The 21,795-nt window shown below is 39.1% G+C and overlaps 1 protein-coding gene across 17 annotated transcripts in view; it reads right to left on the bottom strand.

The window, feature by feature from the left end:
- Positions 1–21,795, bottom strand: part of SS18 (SS18 subunit of BAF chromatin remodeling complex) — a 56,048-nt gene that overhangs the window by 12,922 nt on the left and 21,331 nt on the right. For 7 of the 17 annotated variants that reach the window (XM_084849667.1, XM_084849665.1, XM_084849668.1 and 4 more), the window contains 7 exons: positions 20,499–20,575; positions 19,626–19,710; positions 14,968–15,121; positions 8,518–8,739; positions 4,613–4,780; positions 3,504–3,608; positions 380–496 (listed from right to left, as the gene is read on the bottom strand). In XM_084849667.1, the coding sequence (XP_084705793.1) occupies positions 380–496; positions 3,504–3,608; positions 4,613–4,780; positions 8,518–8,739; positions 14,968–15,121; positions 19,626–19,710; positions 20,499–20,575 (928 nt within the window). Of the gene's footprint in view, positions 1–287; positions 497–964; positions 1,289–3,503; positions 3,609–4,612; positions 4,781–8,517; positions 8,740–14,967; positions 15,122–19,625; positions 19,711–20,498; positions 20,576–21,795 lie in introns of those variants that run through there. The other 10 variants (XM_084849658.1, XM_084849659.1, XM_084849656.1 and 7 more) reach the window with 4 other exon arrangements.

Raw genomic sequence — 21,795 nt, 5'->3', positions numbered from 1 at the left:
CTTAGAACCTGTAGGCAATGCAAGTGTGGACTCCAGAAAGATTTTAGAAATCTTATTTTATTGTTTTGAATTTCAAGTGACTTAATTTACCAACATATATTTATTCATCATATTCTAAACTGCCTGGATGTGAACCTTATGTGTCTTATCCATATGCATAAACGCTCTGTTGTGCTGCATGCTCCTGGTAAACAGGCATTTAAAGGACCAAAAGAAAAGTATGATAACCTAATTGGAGTGGCGGCAAGTAATCAAACTGGTTTTGTTATTTTTTTTTTTGAAGTTTTAACATGGAGGTTTGAGGATACAAAAATGAGGTTGGTAGACCATCCTGGTCGACATCTAGGTTTCCCACACAAACTCAGCTTCCATTACTTACCATAACCTTGTTGTTGTCCAGGGTAACCCTGCTGACCTGGGTACTGTTGCTGTTGATAGCCTTGCTGCTGAGGTGGTGCTTGGTATGCATCTTGCTGTTGAGTGTATTGCGAGTTTCCTGAAACATGAGGTTAAGCAAAAACAATTAAAGGCACTTTCTCTGGTTCTATTTTTCTTTCCTTTTAAGATGCACAGCGAACACCACAAAAACAAAATGAAAATGCAGTCTTGATCTCAAAAACTGAACAAAACAAAACAAAACAGAAGAATTCGGCCAAACAAACTGCAGTTAAAGTCAGATTTTGCAAGGCTAAACTGCAGCATTTTCAGCATCTCTGCCAAACGAGCACTAAGTTTACTGGAACGTGATGCCATAACTTGATAAGGCCATGACTATGCTAAATGAAAAAAAGGACAAAATTAAAGACAGCTACAGAGCACAGACTAGCTACACAAATCAGCAAGCTGTGTCCTAATGGCACTATATTTGTATGTATGCATACACAAAAAATATACAACTGGACCAATGGGTTTATGTTCAAATAAAAAGATACGATTGGAAAAAAAAATGCTAAGTGTTTTAGTCATTTTACTGCTGTTAGAAATGACAAATTTAAGGTTATAAGTTTAGATGTTTGCAAGAAACTATTTTGAATGCTTCAAGTTCCCTGCAAATCTCAACAGCCAGCAACTAGTAGTCTACAAGAGCTTTGCATGGGCAGGAAACAAGTTATGTTGTGCAAGAATTTGTTCCTTTGTGGAAGGGGAGAGGAAAAGGTATGTATGTGCGCACATGTGTGTGAAGGTATATAGATACCTCCTTCGTAGTAATGTTGGGAGGAATCCTCATAAGGCCTATCGTAGCCTTGTTCAGGATACGACGGTTGCTGATAACCGTAATCACTATGACCTACATCAATTCGACAAGAGACAGGAAGAAACGTTAATGGCCTCTGAGTGAAAACCCTAAAAAGATTTCATCTTACTGAAAAAATCAGTGTCAGCTGGAAACACATTAAACGAACCTTCAAACTGAATTAGAAGGATTTACCAATAGGATTTCCTTTCATATTAAATTAACATGTGACAGGGGGAAAAAATCAGCGAATGAAGTAGTTTTTGCAACATCACAGTGAAAAACAGTCTTGAACTTCTGCTAATCTTTGTTAGGGGGAAAAGTACTTTTTTAAAAAATGAAAGCATTTAGGCCTTTCACATGTAAATAACCTGAATTTAATTAGAATGAACAAAGAAACCAATTATCATACTTTGCTGGACACCTGTTCTACTGATTTCCAATTCAAAAGCATATGCTGCTAAAAGCAGTGTGAACTACAAGTAAAGCTCAATGAACTTCCAAACAACTTTTATACAATTTTTGTATGAAATATCTATTTAAAAATTAATATGGATCCTTTCCCCAAAAACATTCAGATTTTTTTATTATTATAAGAGAAAGAACATATTTCCTTTCAAATTCCCCTTTGCCATATTAGCATAACCAGTAAATGCTATGACAGCTGCCATTAGGATCCAGTTGACCTGATGTTGGCTTTAGTATCTTGCATAGGTCCACTTGCAAATTAAAATTCTAGTTCATTATGTATTCTTGGGCACAGTCAGAATTAATGTTTTTTTTTTTTTTGTTAAAAAGGGCACTACATTTGATCACAAGAACAGTATGACAATTTTCTGTTTATTAATCCCTTATTTTCCTAATCATGGGCATCACACATTTTACTCAACTGCACATTCATGATTAGTTTTGTTTACAGTATATCTCTATGTCGTGTTACTTTCCTGCTTATTAAAGAAAGCCATTTTATAATTACTGACATAATTTGTAGATCATGTTTTGCATGTTGACTGTTGAACAGCATATATTTGCCCCAAATTACAGAACTTGGTGGATCCCCATGATTTGTCTAGCTGCAAGTAAGCTTTAGAAAACGTCTGCACAAATTACCTAAGCCACAGCTTAAGGTTATCACAATTATGTTTTTGGTGTTCTATTATGCATAACATAAAGCAGCCAGGTATGATACAGTATGATTTCTGAGAATGATTAACAATGTCTGTAAGCTAGCTTTTGTGCAGCTCAGTCTTACCATACTCTTACATTTCACAAAACTGGTTCTGGATTGATTCAACACACGGGATGTTCAAGGTTGATTTTGTGATATGTGAATTAAGTAAATCATGAGCATGATGGTGGCCAATGGCAAATGGGTAGTTTAAAACTTGGCAAAACCAACTTGAACACATTTTAAAAACACACATACACAATTAATTTGCAACAAACAGTCGCTACAAAATAAGGATTACTTTGCAAGTAGGTAATCTACCATGCACCCTGAACTTCACAAACTAATATACAAAATGTAACGCTGGCTCTTACAGTAGCCATGAATCCATCAGAATATGTTTAGTTGGTCCTTTTTACCATATCTAAAATGTAAATTTAAAAAACCCTAATTTTCTGAGCAGCATCTTTACACCTCCCTATATTCTATAAATTATAAGGATCTCTTATTTAAGTGAATCAACTTTGCAATTCAACAAACCTGATTTTGCAAACCCTTGCAATGCACTAAATCCCCCCAAAATTATATGGTTTGGAGAATCCTAAGAATGCTAAAGGAAAAATTTATCTACCGTTATGCAATATGTTATTGCAGGCATAGCTTGTCACATTCTTAAAAAAAGACAGAAAACAACAACTACTTTCAAAAGCATATTGGTCATTTTGTTAAGGGCTCTTAGTATCAATGTAATAACTATAATCTCAGTTTTAAAATGTCTTTTTATAAGCAAAATAGTATTATCAGCAGACATATTACATGACTGCATAAGCTGTCCTACATACAGTGAAGAATTTCCTATATTTACAGCCAAAGAAGGGGATTCTTTATCATAGTTGTATAAGTGAAGTTACAATCGTTGTACTTTGAGTGAGCTGTAAAATAAAGTTATCTTTTGCGTTCCAAATGACTGAACTAGCAAGCTTTAGTAAATATAAGACGTGTTCTAGTGAGCAGTTACTAAAAATTGTTCATCCCAAAGTTGTGTGTAACTAGTAATGGGCAGGTGTGTAAAATGGGAAAGTTAACATTATGAGAGATTACCATCAGGGTAATATTGCTGGTTCATGCCTTCTGGAGGACCTTGTCCACCATGACTGTATTGGTCCCCATAATAGTCTTCCTGGCCTGAGTACTGCTGTGGTGGGCCTGAAAAACCACAACCAGTCAATATGTAAATAACTTATTTTCTCCGTTACCACGCTCACTAATTTCTCAGTTTGCTAAGAGAAACAGCCCTCATCTATAGACTTCCCCCACCCATGTCACTGTGTATCGGAAAGCATACTTAATGCTTTGTGACTACACATATATGTATTACATATAGCAACTTGACTGCATTAAAACCCCAAGAGGATGTGAATATAAATTTCAAAAACATACACACAATATATATATAAATATTTGTTTCTCTCTTACAAAGAAAGAGATAGAAAAATATAAATTTCAACATTTAGATTCATACTAGTGACTTTTTCTTTCTTCAAGTACTATTTTTGGGAAAACGTAATAGTACAGGCTTGTAAATAGCCATGGCTTGTAAACAGCCACTTGTCAGGGTGCTGGTGGCAAGCAAGATTTGCCTCCAAGTGCTGAGGCAGGGAAGATTTACAAAAATTAGCTCTTCTAGGCATGAAATGACTAACGGAGTATAGGCTGGTTGACAAGTAAAAAAACACATTTGCACACTAGTAGCTTTTTTGAACTTATCTGAAAAGTTGATATAAAGAAATACAGGAAGTATATAGGAATATCAATAGAATTATATTAATAATAATCTCAAATATCTGAGTGTCAGTCTTTTGTAGCCAAAACAGCACCATCCACACATAAGAGGGAAATATCTGCAGGCTTAGGGGAGCCCAAAGGTCTCCAGAAGTACAAAAACATTTTAAAAAACACACTCTAAAGGTGAAAAAACACGAAACAGAATGAGGGCTGAGCTCAATTTGCACAGAATATTGACTGTTTAGGGGAGAGGGAGAACCAAAAACCGGGCAGGCGGGGGGAATGGGAATGGAGTAGCCAGAATCCTGAGCATTCCACACTGCAACATTTTGTTGCAGGTCATACTAGTTGGAGATAAACAAAGTTGCAAGTTCTTCTTGTATGTTAATGAGTTGAAGTTTAAAATATGCAATCTCTAATCTTACCTTGCTGTGGTGGCCTGTATGGAGGAATTTGCCTCTGTCCCATCATATGGTTTCCTTGGTTAACTTGGCCCATCATTCCCATTGGTGGCTGCTGTCCCTGATAATGCTGTCCACCTCCCTGAGGCATGTTGTACTGTTGAGAAGGCGGCTGCTGGTGCATCATTGGGCCTACAATGAGAAAAAAAAATCACAACTTTTAAACTTCCTATTTTGTTATAACCTACACTGAAGACAAACTGAAACTATAAATAACACAAATAAATGGAGTGTTTAAAATCTCTTTCTACAAGATGCACAAAAAAGTAGGGCTGACATGCAGAACATGAGAGCTGATAAATGGGAGGCATTTTGGAAACAGCACAGAACTTTTTCAAGTGGAAGGACAATCTGACAGATGCTGAAGATATTCCAAAAGAGTTTTATTGACTTCAACTGACCTAATTTAATGTAGAAATTTGAAGACTACAATCAATTTCTCTCAAGAATAAAACTAGTATTTGCTTTAATGGGTGTCTAAGCCTGCTCAAGGATCCCCTGCATGAAAACCTGCCAACTTATCACAAGTATCTTCTCTCTTTGTTATAACCATAGCACTGTGCCAACTCTACTTTTCCTAACTACAGACTGACCCAGTTTGCATGACATAGCAGTTTATTGCAGCTTAAATAACCCATAGTGAGCCGCAGTGTGTGCTGCTGCAGTTTTGAATATGCAACCCCTGACTGGAGGTTGCACTGTGTCATGTGAACCTGGCTACTGTGAGATATTCGAGGGTTAAACAACCCTTGCATAAGCCTCAAATAGTAGCAGGGTATACGAGGGTTGTTTAACCCTCAAATAATCCTCGGTGGCCAGGTTTGCACGACACGGCACACACCCCAACCGCCCTGATTGGGGATTGTATATTCAAAACAGTGGCTGCACACACCCAGCAGTTCACTGGGAGTTAAATAACCCACAATGGCCCGGCTGTGTTGTGCAAACTGGCCTATTAAAGAATGCCATGATTTAAATGGCTGGTCACAAAATCTGTGTTCTTGCTTTTAACTCTAACTGACCTGATCAAAAGAAACTGTTCAGACATGTTCAGCAAGTACGGAATGGAAATCAACTCTCCTTTTAGAGAACACAGCTCAATTCCTAATAAACACCTTGAAACATTTTTTTCTTTTTTCATTGCAAAGAAAACAATCTTATGGCATGCATGCTTTGTGGTACACTTGAACACAAATGGTTTTTAATCTCAGTGCTTGAGTATTATATTCTGTAAAGTTAACTTCTATGGCAACATTTTTGTCCCCTGCACTTTGAATAGTAAAATCAACAAATGAACTGTTTTTCAATAGAACCAAACATGATTTTGAATAAATATCCAAGAAATATCACTGAGGAGAATCAGACTTCATATGGGACCACCTATTATTCAAAAATAATATAACACTTGAAGTATATCAAAGATAACATTTTGAAAGCAGAAAGAAAGCCATTAACTGAGGCAACTAACCTGATAATTTTTTAGCCTGTTAGAAAACGGCAGAACATCTTGTTAACGATTTTTACAATGAAAAGTGCACCACTAGCGAATTTTTAACTAAGCAAACTATTTTAGGTATTGGAATCTAGCAAATATAGACTGCTGCACAAATAATTCTTTACCTGGTAATATCACAGAAGCACAAGACTAAAATCTGCTAATAAAATAGATTAAAACAAGAAGCTCCCACAACATCTACAAGGAATAACTCCTGTGTGTATTTTAACTATTACTTCGTTTTTAATATCATTTTTATGCTCTTAGTCCTCAGAAGTCAGAATGTTCTCAAATATCTGGAGGGGTGGTGGTGGTTTTGAGGTCATCCCATGCCAAAAACAAATGCCCTTTCCCAAGCTCTTCCCTTCTGCATCTAGCTACTATTCTACCTGCTTTCTAATGTTCTTTTATAAACCAAGAGCATATCATTAAGGTATGTCATTAGTCCTGTGGGGCCAACAATTCCACTTGCCACAGTAAGTGTTTCATCACCCTATGGAGAGCATGACAAACCCTAGTCTTCCTCCTGACCTTGGAGCTAGAGGGGGGACAAGGAACATAACATAAGAGGAGACATGCTGGATCAGACCAAAGGTCCATCTAGTCCAGCATTCTGTTCACACAGTGGGTGACCAGCTTTCGACAAGAAACCCACAAGCAGGACATGACTGCAACAGCACCCTCCCACCCATGTTCCCCAGTAATTGGTGTACATAGGCTTACTGCCTCTGATACTGGAGGTAGCACAGAGACTTGCTGCTTCTGATACTAGAGGTATTCCAGTAATTCTCAAAGTGCAACTGGCAGGGGCAATTGTGCCCCCATTCCCAGCACAGGAAGAAGGTTGGGGGTTGTGATTTCGTTGCTGTGTTTTCAAGAGCTTGGAGCACCTCAGAAGCACAGCCCAACATGGTGTCCATCCCCCCCCTCCAGCTTAATGCTAGAGAGGAGGGCTAAGACTTTTCTGCTGCACTTGTGAGACACTTCAAGCACTTGGAAAAACAGCACAATTGTAGAAATCATAGAATCATAGAATAGTAGGGCTGGAAGGGACATACAAGGCCATCGAGTCCAACCCCCTGCTCAATGCAGGAATCCAAGTCAAAGCATCCCTGGCAAGTGGCTGTCCAGCTTCATCTTGAACGCCTCCAGTGTGGGAGAGCCCACTGCCTCCCTAGGTAAATGACAGCTTCCCTCTCCCCAGCCTTGGAGCTAGGGAGGGGAGCAGAGGATTTTCCTTGTCCTGAGTTCTGGAGGTGCAGTGTGAGATCAGGAACAGAACCCACTCTTTGGAGGAGGGGCAGTGTGCTGGGAGCCAGACATTTTTGGTTAGTAAGACCCTGTTCATCTTCACCACTGTGCTTTTCATAACTTCTTGCCTACCAAAACTACTCACTAACCTTCTTCAGGCCAAATCTAAGTACTGCCTAAGTAAGCATGAATGCCTTTGGAGGAACCTTCTGAATAACTGGATCAGGCTACTCACAATGCAGAGGTATTTAGTTTAGTTCAAAGTGAACCCCAGTCTATGCATCATGTGAGCATGGACAAGGTTTCACACTGAAACTAGGCAGGTCTACAGCAAGCAATGCAAGATGCTCAAACTGCATGAGAGACATCCAGTATCTGCATGCTGTAGTTCTTCCCCTTTTTTCCTACAAAGTTTATAGTTCTCTGCAGAAATGGTGGCCTGGGGTGGGGGAAATAACAGGAAAAATGAGCCAATATTTGATGCTAGTCTCTGTGCTCTGTGAAGTGCTTAGATTAGTGTTGGCAGAAGATAAAGGTTATGTAGTATGTATGCGCTAAAAACATTTGTATCTCGGCTTTCCATTACATACAGCAATGCCCAAAGAGGCTTACACTTGGCACAGTAAAAACCATTTGCATGGGAATGGAATGTCATCAGGGAGGGATAAAAACAGATTATGGGGGACATAGTGTTGCAAAGTCTGGACACAACTATTGAGAAGGCCCTATCTAGTATACCCACCAAACTTCTAATGGTGGCAGGATGCAGAACAGATCCTCCTGCAACAACCTGAATGCTCAGGAAGTCTCACACGGGAAGAGCCAGTTCTTCTGGTATCCTAGTATCCTATGCATGCAATTCTACTGTAGAAACCATTAAACATTTTAAAAAATCATTCTATTGTTACTAATAACATTCTGTGTTTCAGTACTTCAAGGGTGATTTCTTAGCATTTAGTGATAAAGAGGAAAGTTGTTAGTACAGAAATAGATTTAATACTAGCCAATCCTGCATAAGAGCATATGTAAGCACCCTGTAATTTATTTAGAAACTTTTTGAAAGACTTACCTTTGGTAATATTCTCTATTTAACAGAAGAGAGACAAGACAGATCTTCATTTACCTTGATTTGGTGGCATGCTTATATTTGGCCTGGGACCATAGTTGGCCATAGGCTGCCCTTGGCTCATTGTCATCTGATTCTGTCCAGGCATGCTTTGAGAAGATGGCACTGAATGATTATAACCTCCCATGGACCCATGTGTACTTGAAGGCATGTTCATGGAACTGTTTGTCATATTGAGCTGGTTCGGTCCAGGTCCTTGCATAGGCATGTGGTTAGGTCCTTTGAAGAAAAAGACATCCTTTAAGTGTCTTGAAAACAAACAAAGATCACCATGATGCTTAGTTATCTAGGCAGATCAATAAAATCAGCCACTTAAAAAAATACCCCAAGATGCTACAGGATGAAATCACCTGCAAGTTTATACTGCCCTTCAAAGAAACAATCTTTTACATCACTGTTAATATTTCGGAAATCCATCTGTAGCTCTTTTGATAATCAAAACTGAAGAGACAATTTAAAACATTTTAAATTAATAATGGTGGTCCTCAGTAGGGGTTCTTTGATGAGAATATAAGTGACAGTGGACATTCTTCCTTTAAGGACAGTTTGTTTGCTATTGCCAATTTTCCCCCTGCAACGTGCAGCCTCATGGCATGTTCTGGAGTGCACACTTGCGTGGCAACAGTCAGGCCAGTCTTGGTTAGTGACACTACATCAGTGTTAAAGTAAACTATGGAAAAGGGGGAATTCTCACAGGAGACAGAAGGAAGGAGACAGAGGAACCATACAAGTTCTTTGTCTCCTAGTCATGATTAGGAGATCAGGAATGTTAAAACTGCCCCAAGTTATAGAAATAATTCATACTGCACAAATGACATAAATGATAAACATTGGATACCGATATAATTCTACAACAAAATACCTATACTTTATACCAGCCTTCCCCAAACAGGTGCCCCCCAGATGTGTTGGACTACAACTCTCAGAATCCCTTGGCCAGCATAGCTGTATACCAACACATCTGGAAAGCACCAGGTTGGGGGAGGATAATCTACATTTACATAAACAGTTTACCCCTTACTGTAGTTCCAATCTAAAGCAGCTGTATATGCCCACAAAGGAGAACTACATATACCACTGAGGCTTTCTTTGCCGTTTTCATCACTATAATTTGCAAGCTGATAAGGCAATCAGCTTTTATACAGAACAGCAGTTTGGCTCTTTGGCTCTGAAGGCTGATGCGGTAAAACGAAAGGAAATCGTATGCCATTACACTCTCATATATGGAAACCTTTGGATCATGGCCTCCAATTCCCAGAAAAGTCTCAAAGGATGAAAAATCTATTCACATACAAAAAGTTCTTTCTGCAAAAGGTTAAAGTCAGTTCTCTCTCTCTCTCTGTTATATCCCCTCTTATTGGATCTTTAAAAAAAACTATTAGTAAGATACCTTGATTTTTAAAGATGCAAGGAATTTGTGTTTCAATTGGCATTTCCACTAATCTGGGCATCAGTAATTTTGGTTTTCAAGACCAGAAATGCCTACATTGAAACACATATTTTAGTAATACCAGACTACATGTTTCTCTGGGAATTCTCCCATCTAGGTGTTAGGCCTACTCAGCTTCTGAGAATGGACAGGATTCTGCTCCTCTGGGCCAGGATATGGCTGCAGGCCTCTGAAATTTCCCTATTTCTAACATTTTTAGGCCCATCTAAGGCCTAACTAGGAAATGCGTGAGAGCAATAAATTTGACATACAGTTCCAGTAGGCTCTCTAGAACTGTATATCAAATTTACTGCTCTCTTGTAGTGCATGACACCAATCTGAAGTTGAAACAGTTTTCCTTTTTCATTATGGATACATTACTTGAGGCATACACACGTAGATTATTGTACCAGCTTCACTGGCTTCTGGTCCACTTCCAAGTTCAGTTCAAAGTGTTGCTTATGACCTGAGTGTTTAAAAGAACATCTCCTCCTACATTATCCTGTTCACCCATATTGTCATAGGAGGCCCTGCTCTATGTCCCTCTGCTGGCATAGGTGCAGTTGATGGGCAGTGGGAGAGGGCTTTTTCTGTTGCAGAACCCAGGCTGTGTAACTTTCTGCCTTGAGAGATCTGGCTGGTCACCTTCTTGATGGTATTTAGATGTCAAACAAAGACTGTTTATTCCAACTTGCCTATGGCATGACCAGGTTCTGATTTCTTACTCCCCAGGACTTCTGTACATCTGTTTTATCTAATGACTGGTTGGCATTTTTCTTTTTTTTAAATTGTATTTTATTTTAAAAAATGTGTTAGTCTCTTGGAGCAGGAAGCAGAATATAAATATTATGAATAAATTATAATGAACACAACACTTATACCCTTTAAAAGTGTATTGAAAAGTTAAGATTTTACCATATAGGAAGAGTATCATCCAAAGGCCCTAAATGTCTGTAAGATAGGACAGAAATTATGAGCAAAAGCTCTCACTTAAAAGCAGGGGAGGAGCTGTGAATGCTCAACATAACTAGAAGTAGTATAAGGGAAGATGTCCTAATGGAATGTCCTAGAAAAGGAATTTCTTGGTAGACAACGGAAGAGCGAGTCAACCTGTCGTGGAGGGAAGTATCATGGAAGGGTTGTGGTGAAGAGAAATCAGAAGTTTGGTAGTCATTCACATATTATAAGGGGCAACTTATTTTCTAATGTTCAGCTCACATATGATTGTCTTATAGGAGCAATGTAATATGCAATCTAGAAAATGACTAAGTATTCAGATGTAATCATTCTGGCTTGATACAAGTAGAGTTCAAGTGTTAACATCTTTCAATTTAGGATTCACATGCGACTCTCCTAATGAGATGTAAAACCACTATTGCACCTGCCTACCACTCTATTTGCCCAGCATTGTGAGGTAAGGATAGGTCCTGCTCTGCTACACAAGTCTCTGCCCACCTCTGCACTGTGGTCTGGAGAATTAAAATACTTTTGCCTCTACTTGAAGGCAGAAAGGGACTCTGCGGATTTATTTTGTATCCAAAGCCATTGAGAATACTGTACATTTTGAAATTCTGTGCTATATATATATATATATATGTATGTTTAAATATTAAATATAACTCCACTACTCACAGAATGTAAATAGCTGAAATTATACCTTAAGAGCATCTACCAACACTTTCTTGATTCAGAGTAAAAAATACATACCTTGTACCTTCCAATTTAAATTGTATAGATATATTTTAACCGGCTTATTTAAAAGCCCAAGGGGTCCTTCATAATTTCCACTTGCATGTATTTAAAAAGGGAGAAGTAGCTAAACATGCACATTTTCAAACTGAAATATGCACTACCTATCCAGGCTTCTGTCTGTACTGGCTCTGTCCTGAAAGAGAGAAAACCCAAAATACCCAGAAGGAATAGAGCAGACTAAGGGTCTATTGCTATCTGTTACTGAATTTTACCTGAAGCAGAATTAGAGGGGTGATTTGGGGGTCCATATGAGCAAAATGGGAAAGGGGCTTAATTTTCAGTGTAATAAAATATTCAGGGTGGTTGCCAGTCAACCTCCAGTCTGTTGGTGTCATTCACACCAATTACCCTATGAGTGGAATCTTGAATATGTCCTCCCCCAAAAAGGTACAGGCCAAAAGCCTGTCCAAGATATTTTTGCATGCATCAGGCCCTGCCCTTGTCCACAGCCAACTCAGCCAGCACTAGCAGCTTTTTGATTAAAGCCATTTGTACAGGGATAAAAACTACCCCGTACAAGCATGCTTCTGTGGGTAGCACCCATTGCAGGTTAGTACCACCCATTTAGTTTTTCCTTAGCACTGCCATACAGAATCCCACTGCAGTCAAATTCTAGGTTTCATCCTGGTCCAACTGAGAAATCTGCAAAAGGGGGTTCACATTCCTAATGTCCTTGATGACACTTCATTGTTGCATACCTCATTTAGAAGAGGGACTGCACGACACAGGTGTATCCTACTCTACAAGTGTTCCACCTTGAATACAGGCAACAGATTCATGATAATGTCAGAATTATGTATAATTCTGACATTATCATGAATCTGTTGCCTGTATTATTATACATCTCTAAACCAAGAGGCTGTTTTACCTCCCTGAGGTAGCTCGAGCCACTTTACAGCTGGCCCAGAACAGTTCCTTCTAGAAGAAGAGCTCTCTTCATGCTTTACTTAAGGGGTGCGTATGTAATCAAGGGGCAGTGGGGCTACATGGCCGGCCTACCTCCAGAGACCGCACAGCTTTCCCAACCCTGCCATCTGGATGTCTGCTGGGGGGAGCCTAGATGTGCAGTCCTCAGTGTGTGTAGGCTTCCTTAAGAGCTGGAACCCTGATCATGCAGGATTTCAGTTCCTGGGAAAGCCTGTACACATAGGCTTTCCCTCTGTACATGAGCATTTCTTCACACAAGTAACATGCGAAGGGGGCTCCAATTAAACCTGAACTGAGACTTCTTCACTCCCCAATGCAAGGTAAAGACCCAGGAATAGAAAAAGCAACTGTATACATGATCCACTATCTTTCACATCTTAACTTTATTAAAGACTGTAGCAGAAAATTGGCTTAAAGATACACTTTCAATTATTTGACTCTGTGGAAAAGTTTGAAAACATCTTACACAAGGGAAGGTAGCGACATTAGCAATACGTGGATATTTTAGCCAAAGCTAACGTTCTTGCACAGACAGAAACCAAATATATCAATCATCAACTATTCAGAGTATACAGTACAAATTAAATAACCTGTTTGCGTAACCTGTAAATGATTATTATCTGCTAGTTTAGTCCAACTTCAGTGGCAGATTTTCCACTGTTAAACCTGTACTGGAAAGAAGTGGTGTTTATTTCTCACATTTAAAACCTACCTTTCCTCCAAGGAGCCCAGGATTCTTATGGGTAGTTTTTACCTTCCAAACAACCATGTGAGATGAGGTAGGCTGAGAAACCATGACTGGTCCAAATTCACCCACTGAAATTTATGACTCAGCAAGGATTTAAACCCAGGACTACTCTGTCCATATCTATCATTCTAACTACTACACAACACAGGCCATTTACCAGTTTTACATCAGTGTTCTTCAACTGGTGGATTGAGACCCCCAAGTGGCTGTGCCTCGACATGCCAATTGTACCAGGGCTCCTGCACCTTTAATAGTTGTGTAGAAAAAGGGAGTTTCAACTAGTGGAGCTTTTCTCACTTCTACATGAAGTGCATATGCCAACATTCCTACATGGCAAGCTGCATATGCCAAATTCCTCATCTACACAAGTGCTAAGACTACAGGAGCCCTTTCTTGCTTTGCATCTGGTCACTCTAAAGGAAAAGAGAACAGAGTTGGACATACAGGGTAAATAATTTAAATAGCTGAAGTGTTAGGGTTAAAAGTCAGTCCTGGGTCTGAGAAGGCTGAAGACCACAGCTTTACACCAAGTTGTGAGACTCATTAGTTTGGAATTGGATACAATCACTACTTTTTTAGTGTCCTCTTCTGTACTATGTGTTGCTTAACAGAGAAACCCTAAGCCTGTTCACTCAGAAATAAATCTTACTAAGTTCAATGGGATTTATTCTCAGAATGCGTATTTAGCATTGCATCCTAAGTTATTCACATGTTATGACTTGTTTGGCTGTTGCAAATTTGCAGGAATTTCTGATGGCAGCTTTTGCTCTTTAAGGGATCAAACAGAGTTCACTTGAGGGCATGGTGGTACCAAAACATGTAGAGGATGGAACAAATGAAACCAAGACAGAGTAGTTTAAGAGAGAAGCAGCAAAAAAACAAAAACCAGCACTAGGTCTTTTAGGACTAGTATACTGTGAAACTGCCTTTCATAAAGAAAGATTACTTTTTTTTGGAAATGACTGCTTAAAGAAGCAATTCTTTGCATAGCCAGGACTGGTCAAATATGCAAAATTATTTTGTTTTTCTCCTTGCAAGCACTGACGTTTTACACCCCTTTGTCCTGTACTAAAAATGTGGCTTTAGGTTTAGATCTGAAGCAACAGTTTTGAGGTATTTCATATAAAGTACTTTACAGCTTGACCTTTTTGTATGTTGTACAGAAGGTAAGGAGAAATTTGATTTTCAGTCCAAGTGACTTTTCTACTAACTTCATCTCTTACTTATCACACTAACTCAGTTGTGATGGCTTTAGGTAATTTCTTTTAAGGAGAATTTATTCAGCCATAGACCAATACCTTTCTTCAGTAGGCCTTCTAAACACAGCTGTACTATATGGTTTCAGACAGACTAAATTTAGCTAGTTCTGTTCAGAGGAATGCTGTGTGTCAGCTACATCAAAGCCCAAGGGCAGCCTGATAAACACAGAATACAGGTCACGTAGCAATGTAGCTAACAAACTCTAAGAGCGCTTGTACTCGAGGGCATTCAAAGCAGTTTTGTCATCAACAATCTTCTATCCCTTGAGCCCACATGTTGTTTCAGTTGCTGAGCAACCCTAGTGTTAATGTCTTCTAGGAGAAAAACTTACCAGGCATCTGGCCGTTCATCTGGTTCTGCATGTGCGGTGCAGGAGGGCCCCCACCTACCATACCATCTGAACCCATATTGTGAGAACGTGGAGGTGGGGGAGGGCCGCTCTGGCTCATTCCTCCTGGACCCATTGACATATTCTGTGTGGGTGGCTGAAAGACAATTTAGTGAAACAGAAGCAATTAGTCCAACAAATATACTGCATATGTATTTATGGTACATTTATATTATCAAGCATGTTCCTTATTTCTCCTGATATATTTAACTTTCCACAATATCTAGTGTCTCCAATTCTGCAAGATTTTTCAGTAGAGCACTATCTTCAAGAATAACTATTAAATGACAGACTTCTGCCCATAATTCACTAATACACTGTTTACTTTATAGTTTCAACCTCTGTTTCGCTATCTGCTACAAAATATATTAAGGACTGAAACTTAATTTTCTATTTTGAACGTGAGACCAAATTACATATTAAATCACCCATTCTATATAGTGCTGTGGGAATCACTGGGCTGAATCTAAAGATCTTGTGAGCAAATTTTCACTCATAGAAAGGGTACTTCTGGTGCTTATTAACAAAGGTGATTTTCAGCCCCCTAAAAATCTGCTCTGGAGGATTGGGGAACTGTCCAAAATAGCAAGAGAAGTGGTATGGAGGACTGTGGGCCGGGGTGGGGGGTGGGGAGAGCTATCAGCAAAAATCATACACACCCTTCCATTAGCAGGGCCCTTCACTGGATCAAAGGCCTTTCCATTCACAGAATGGCACTGCTGGATCCAACCCGTTATTTCTGTGACATCTCATGCACAGACACTATAAACAAACATGCCCCTTTAATAAGGATTGTGTGCTGCACTCAACACCTATGGAAGGATCGTGTCCAGCTGCTAGCGCTATTTATGTTGCACTAGTGAAAACCAACGCTTATGTAACATTGACAGTGCTTGCTAGTGTGATGGGTTTCCCAGGGAAACCAGCATGCTAGCAAGTGCTCTTGACACAAGCATTGGTTTCCACTAGTGCAACGTAACAGCACTAGTAGCTAGACACCACTGCATCCTCCCTCTAGTATGATATTTCAAGTTGACATCCACTACTGACTTGAAGAATATTGCTGCTGGTCTATTAAGATTCAGCAGTAGATTCCTGAAGATAGATTTTTGGGCATATTTATTAATGAGATTGTGAGAAGAAAAACTGAATAACCTTAAAAGTTTAGTCAGGGAAAGCAAAATAAAGATACATAAGATGCACTAGATTCTATCCGAGGAGAGTTAAGGTGGATAATTTTTTAACAACTTCTTCTTGTCACAGAAACTTCAGAAGCTGAATTATCAACTCTAAGTCCCATAAACATTTCCTTTTCTCACATGAGAAATCTCATATAGTAAGGCCATATAAATAAATCACCGTTAATCAAATATAAGCAACACTGATGTACAAATACAGATGCTCTCTGAACTCCACAGGGTTTCTGAGCTTAGATCCTCGTAAATGGTAAAGCACTATGCCAAATTCAAGCAAGAACACAAATTTATTTATTTTATTTCGTTTCTATACTGCCCAATAGCCAAAGCTCTCTGAGCGGTTCACAAAAATTAAAACCAAAGAGCACACAATAAAACAATATAAAATATATAAAACATTAAAACCACAGTATAACAATACAGCCAGAATAAAACAAGTATGTTGTGGACCGAATAAAAAGTTCTCAGCTGAACTAAAATGGTAATCTTTAACATGAACAACAGGTAATTTACTATGTCATTATCTATACTGGCACTATCAAACAGCTGAGAACACACCACTACAGATGGAAGATGTAATAATTACAAGATCTATCACATTTTCCCAAAACAATTACAGCAAGCAATAATTTGTGCAAGTAGTAGTCCCTCTGGTCCAAAATGCATATGACACGAGCATTAGTGTTTCATCAAAGTTGATCCTTTGCCTTTATTCACAATATAAAAATAAGTTTATGTATAGGATCCAAAGGTTAATTTTCTTCAGCAGAAATTGAAACTCTCAACTATAAAATCTGAACTAAAGTAACTGCATATGTATTCCACTATAATAGCTAACTTCAGGACTGATGTTTCAAAATTATACATCTCTCACAAACAAACAAAATTATTACATTCATTCCTATAAGAAAAAGAAACATTGTAATTTCCTCCAGACACTGGGGTAGAAACAAGCAATTGCCAAATGGAGGCTAGTGCCCTTTAATGGATCTTGAAAGCTAGAAGATGGGTTTTTGAACTGCAAGCAGCAGACATTAAGGGCAAGAAACGAGGCGTTTAGTTTCTGAGTAAGACACTGGAGCTAAATGTGTGCTAGAGTCTTACCATTTCAGTGCCAGTAGAAAGAGGAACCAATGAATAAATATAAAATTACCTTGCTTATACTTGCCTACCCACGCTGCATATACATGCTTCTTATATTAAGGGAAAGCCAGTCTGCAGAAAGCTAAGGCAATGTAAAAATCACTGACCAAAAAGCAGGCAATGACTTTCACATCTGCCATCAATGTTAAATTAGGATGTAATCCTATGGTCCCTAGGAGGGTATCCCAGGGACCCATAGGATAGATTGGATCTCCTCCTCAAAGGGCAGAGAAGCCCACCCTAAGAAAGGGAGATCCAACCTTGGATGCCCCTTCCCAGGTCCTTTGTTAACCTTTGAGGCTCTTGCCTTTCAGATGTCAGTAGAGACAAAAGGGATGCTGATTGGGAAGTATGTTGTGGACAAATTGTGGGGAGTAATCCCAGTCCCCAGCCACACACACATTGAAACTGGGGGATTGCGGGGGGGGGGGGGATGTCTGCCAGTCCTAGAACTGGCATATAAATTTTTCCTCCCATTGATTCTTATAGGAAGGAAATTGTCAAAAGGAAAAAAACCGAAAAAAAGAAAAAAACCTTGCTCCTCCCTTTCATCCTGCTGGCATGAGCCTATCAGGTCTCTGGATAAGGCCATTCCTCTGCCCCCATTGGTAAGACTGCTTTGCTGAACAACCACATACATAAAGTGTTAAGACAATAGTCTTTCAAAGACAACCATCTTCTGCTACATTAGCAGAGTAAGGTTGTATGTTTTCCCAGGGCACAGGGTTGAATAAGGCATTTTATTTATTTCAAAAAGTCTATAAAAATAAAGGAAATACATAAACACAGAAATGCATCAGTGCTCATCTTCAGGTCTTGGGTAAAACCCCTAGATTTTACATTCCTCACTCAATTGTCCTCTGGAGCTTCAGTGGGTGCTTCCCTGACTGAGGTGATTTACCAAATGCATATTATACCAGTGCTACACCAAATACATTAACTCCCCCAAATCTTTCAGGCCTAATTCAAAGTGCTGGGTTGTGAGCTACAAAAGATCCTAGACCCTACATAGGGAATAGTGTCCTAGCCTCAGGTCCGACTGCAATTCCTATGTTCAATTCAGTGTACCCTCTCTAAACCATACAGTCCATTACTAGAAGGCATACAGAGAAATAGTTACTCTTCAACTCTTCCTCCCATGGAAAAAGCCCGAGCAACTTCAAGATCTGTTTTATAGTTGTTTAGAGATAGCACCTATTTAGTTACTATAGAAAAGGTAGATTTAACAGTACATTTTAAATTGTGTATTTTTAATTATTTTATTATGATGTTATCTGTTCCGAGCCACAATGGACAGGGCAGATTAAAAATATTCTAAAAAACTCTCCGCCTTCTATTCAACTGTTTGTTCTAGTGACAAATAGAATCCCCTCTCTTATCCTCTTTCACATGGAAAAGGTTGTATGGTACAATGTTTCAGAATCATTGCTTTGCAATGGTAGCGGCTATTATTGCATTTCTTTTTTCTACCAACTTGCCTATCTGAACACTGAATCAGCCCTTATCCATGACTTTGTAATGCTGAGTTTCCAAAAATTTGAGATAAGGTACTATACTCAATCAAGCAAATACAAAGTTTGAGTGTCTCATTCATTAAGCTGCATTAAATTAGTTGTCTCCAAAGAACCATGTGTTCAACAAAAATAGCTGCTAGTGCTCGCACAAGAGGTTGCAAATGAGTTCACGCAGTGCTGTGCTAGGTAGGTTCTCTAGCTGTTCTCATGCTTTCAATGGTGCAAGAGATTACACAATTTCTTAGGTAAGCCAAATTACACCTTTGGATTTATTTTACTTTTCCCATGGAACACCCTAGCAAGAGATGCAAAACAGCCACTGAGTGAGTGAAAGATGGCTTCTGTATGCAATTAAATCATTTCAAGAGTTTAAAGTTTAAATTAATGGTAATTACACAGTATTTATTTATTTTAAGAAGTGACCTGTAACAATATTTTAATAAAAATAAAGCACGCAACTGTTCATAAGAACACTGGTTAAGCAGTGCTACTATGCCCAAAGGACAATCTTACCTTGCAAAATTCCACATTAAAATTACATGGACTTTTCTATTGAAATCAAGCAAGTGGTACTCATGAGATTTTATTTTGGCATTATAACTTATAGTGGAAAACATATGGGGAAAAATCTGTAGATGTGTAATACAAGGCATAAGAAACCACACAGGATGGTTAGTACCTATATATGTTAAATACAGCACGTTCATGTAACAAAAAGTATACACAATTATTTTTACAAGGTACTTACTGGTGGCAGTATAGATTGCATATTTTGATTGGAGTCTGCTATTGTGGCTAGATAGACCAAGTTTGTATGCAACAACTGCTGATACCTATTTTATTTTTAAAAGAAACAGAAGGTTTAAAATTTAAAGTTTCAAATTCTGATGTCATCACTGTCCAATAATGCACTGTAGCTATTGTATTGTGCCCTTGAAAACAGCTCAAAAATGGCAACTGGTGCAGAATGCCATAGTCCACAGCTGATATACAAGGATACAAGAAAGCAGAATACTTGGATTATGGCTTGCATGCATGGGTTACCAGCTTTAGGGACCTGTTTTTGAGATTTAAACCTAACAGCCTTGCTGCCATATATCCTATAGGTCTTTCCCCGCAGGTATCTTCCTTTGTAGAAGGAAGGTAGAATGAGGCCCTGTTGGTTGTTCACCTTTTACTCAGCTAACATTGTACAAGGCACATGACAGGGTATATTTTCATTTGTAGCATCCATCTTTCAGAATTCCCTTCAGAGAACACTTAGGGCAGTTTGCACCCTAGGTGCAGCCACCTAAAGTCTGTTCTATTTTCTTCTGAGTTTGCAAAGCTGTAAGTAATACTGTTGGAGAAAACACCATTGTCTTGACTTGTCTATTCAGCATTTCACAGAACAGATTCACTGGCAAGCTAATTGCCCAGGAGGAAATATTACTTGCACCAACTGGGTAGTTGACAGTAACGTTGCATAACTAGAAGGCAGTGCAAATTTCTCCATATACCTCCTAGGCACTAGCTTACACAATCTAGTTTGTGCACCTGAAAGACTTGCTCCACAGGCAGAGCACATTCTTTAGAAGATGGCAAGAGTGAACATGAAAATACATTCAGATAATGAACTTACTGAGAGCATTCTGAAGTTTTGCCTTTGTTCTGGTAGTCCATTATACACTGAATAAGATGATTGTTCTCATCCAACATCTGAAATAAAACAGATTCTTGAAATAAGATTAATTCATTCTGGTATACAATGAACTCTATTCTCTCTACCTGGTTGTTTCAGCTAGGGTTTTGAGAGAATGTATACTCAAGATCAAATTGAAAACCCAGTTTCTATCATTCCCTTTAAAAAAATTTTTTTTTTCAAAACTTCACTTTTTATATATTATAGGTCTTAAAACATTTATTATTTTTGAAATTTTAGCAAAAGATCTACTCTATATTTTTATGGTTACTCCCTATCATAGGAACAGGATTGCTGATCCAAACTGGAGCTGTATTTCACCACAGTTTTTCTTTTCAGTCCATGTCATGAACTTTGCCAGTCCCTCTGGGGAATCTTGGGTTCAGCTTCATTACCACTTCCTCTGTTACAAGTCCTATGTTCAGCCCCCTACACACACACACACCAGCGATGGGGACCCTCTGGCCCACAGGCCTAATCTCACCCATGAGGCTCCCCAATCTGTCCATGAGGCTGTTCCTCCTGGGAATGTCCTCTTTCTGAAGCCATGCCCCGACACCTTTGATCTCTGGAGCACTTCTGTGTTGAATCAGAGCATTTATGCTCAGCGTTTATATAGCACTTTGAACACTATAAAGCACATGTGGGCAACCCACAGGCTAAATACGTCCCTTGGAAGCCTTCAGTGCAGCTTACAGTGGCTGTCCAAGCACACCCTCCCCCCCCCCCCCCACACACACAGTGCCAGATGCTGCTGCCTCTTGCTGCTTTTCCATCCTGTTAGACTAGAAGAAAGAGAAGCATGGAAGAAAGTTGAATGGGAGTATGCGCATGAATAGGGAGATGGAAACGGTGTATGAGGGAAAGTGCAGATGGAAAGGAAGGGTGGGAATGGGGGCAGATGGATCGATCTGAGTGTGTATGTGTGTATATGGCTATAAAAGAGAATGGGAGGGAGAGAGGAAAGGGGATGTTTGAGGGTGTATTGCTCCATATCCTGGAGAGTGAGCGAGAGTGTGTGTGAGAGACAGAGAATGAAAGAACGAATGAATAGATGAATGAAAGAGCAAATGATTAAATGATAGATGCATTCAGGGAAGAGACAATGTGTCCTCCCCTACTTCTGACTTTGACCCTGCCCACTTTTGGATTTGACCCTGCCCATTTCCCCCCAAAGGAATGCAGCCCTTGACCCCCAAAAGGTTGCACATTCCTAATCTAAAGCACTACTCATAAA

The sequence above is a fragment of the Heloderma suspectum genome, chromosome 4 (assembly GCF_057233095.1).
Source record: "Heloderma suspectum isolate Gila_16-S chromosome 4, 16-S_ref, whole genome shotgun sequence".
Taxonomy (NCBI): domain Eukaryota; kingdom Metazoa; phylum Chordata; class Lepidosauria; order Squamata; family Helodermatidae; genus Heloderma; species Heloderma suspectum.
The sequence above is the reverse complement of the archived record's forward strand: the minus strand, read 5'-3'. Positions and strand labels throughout refer to the sequence as shown.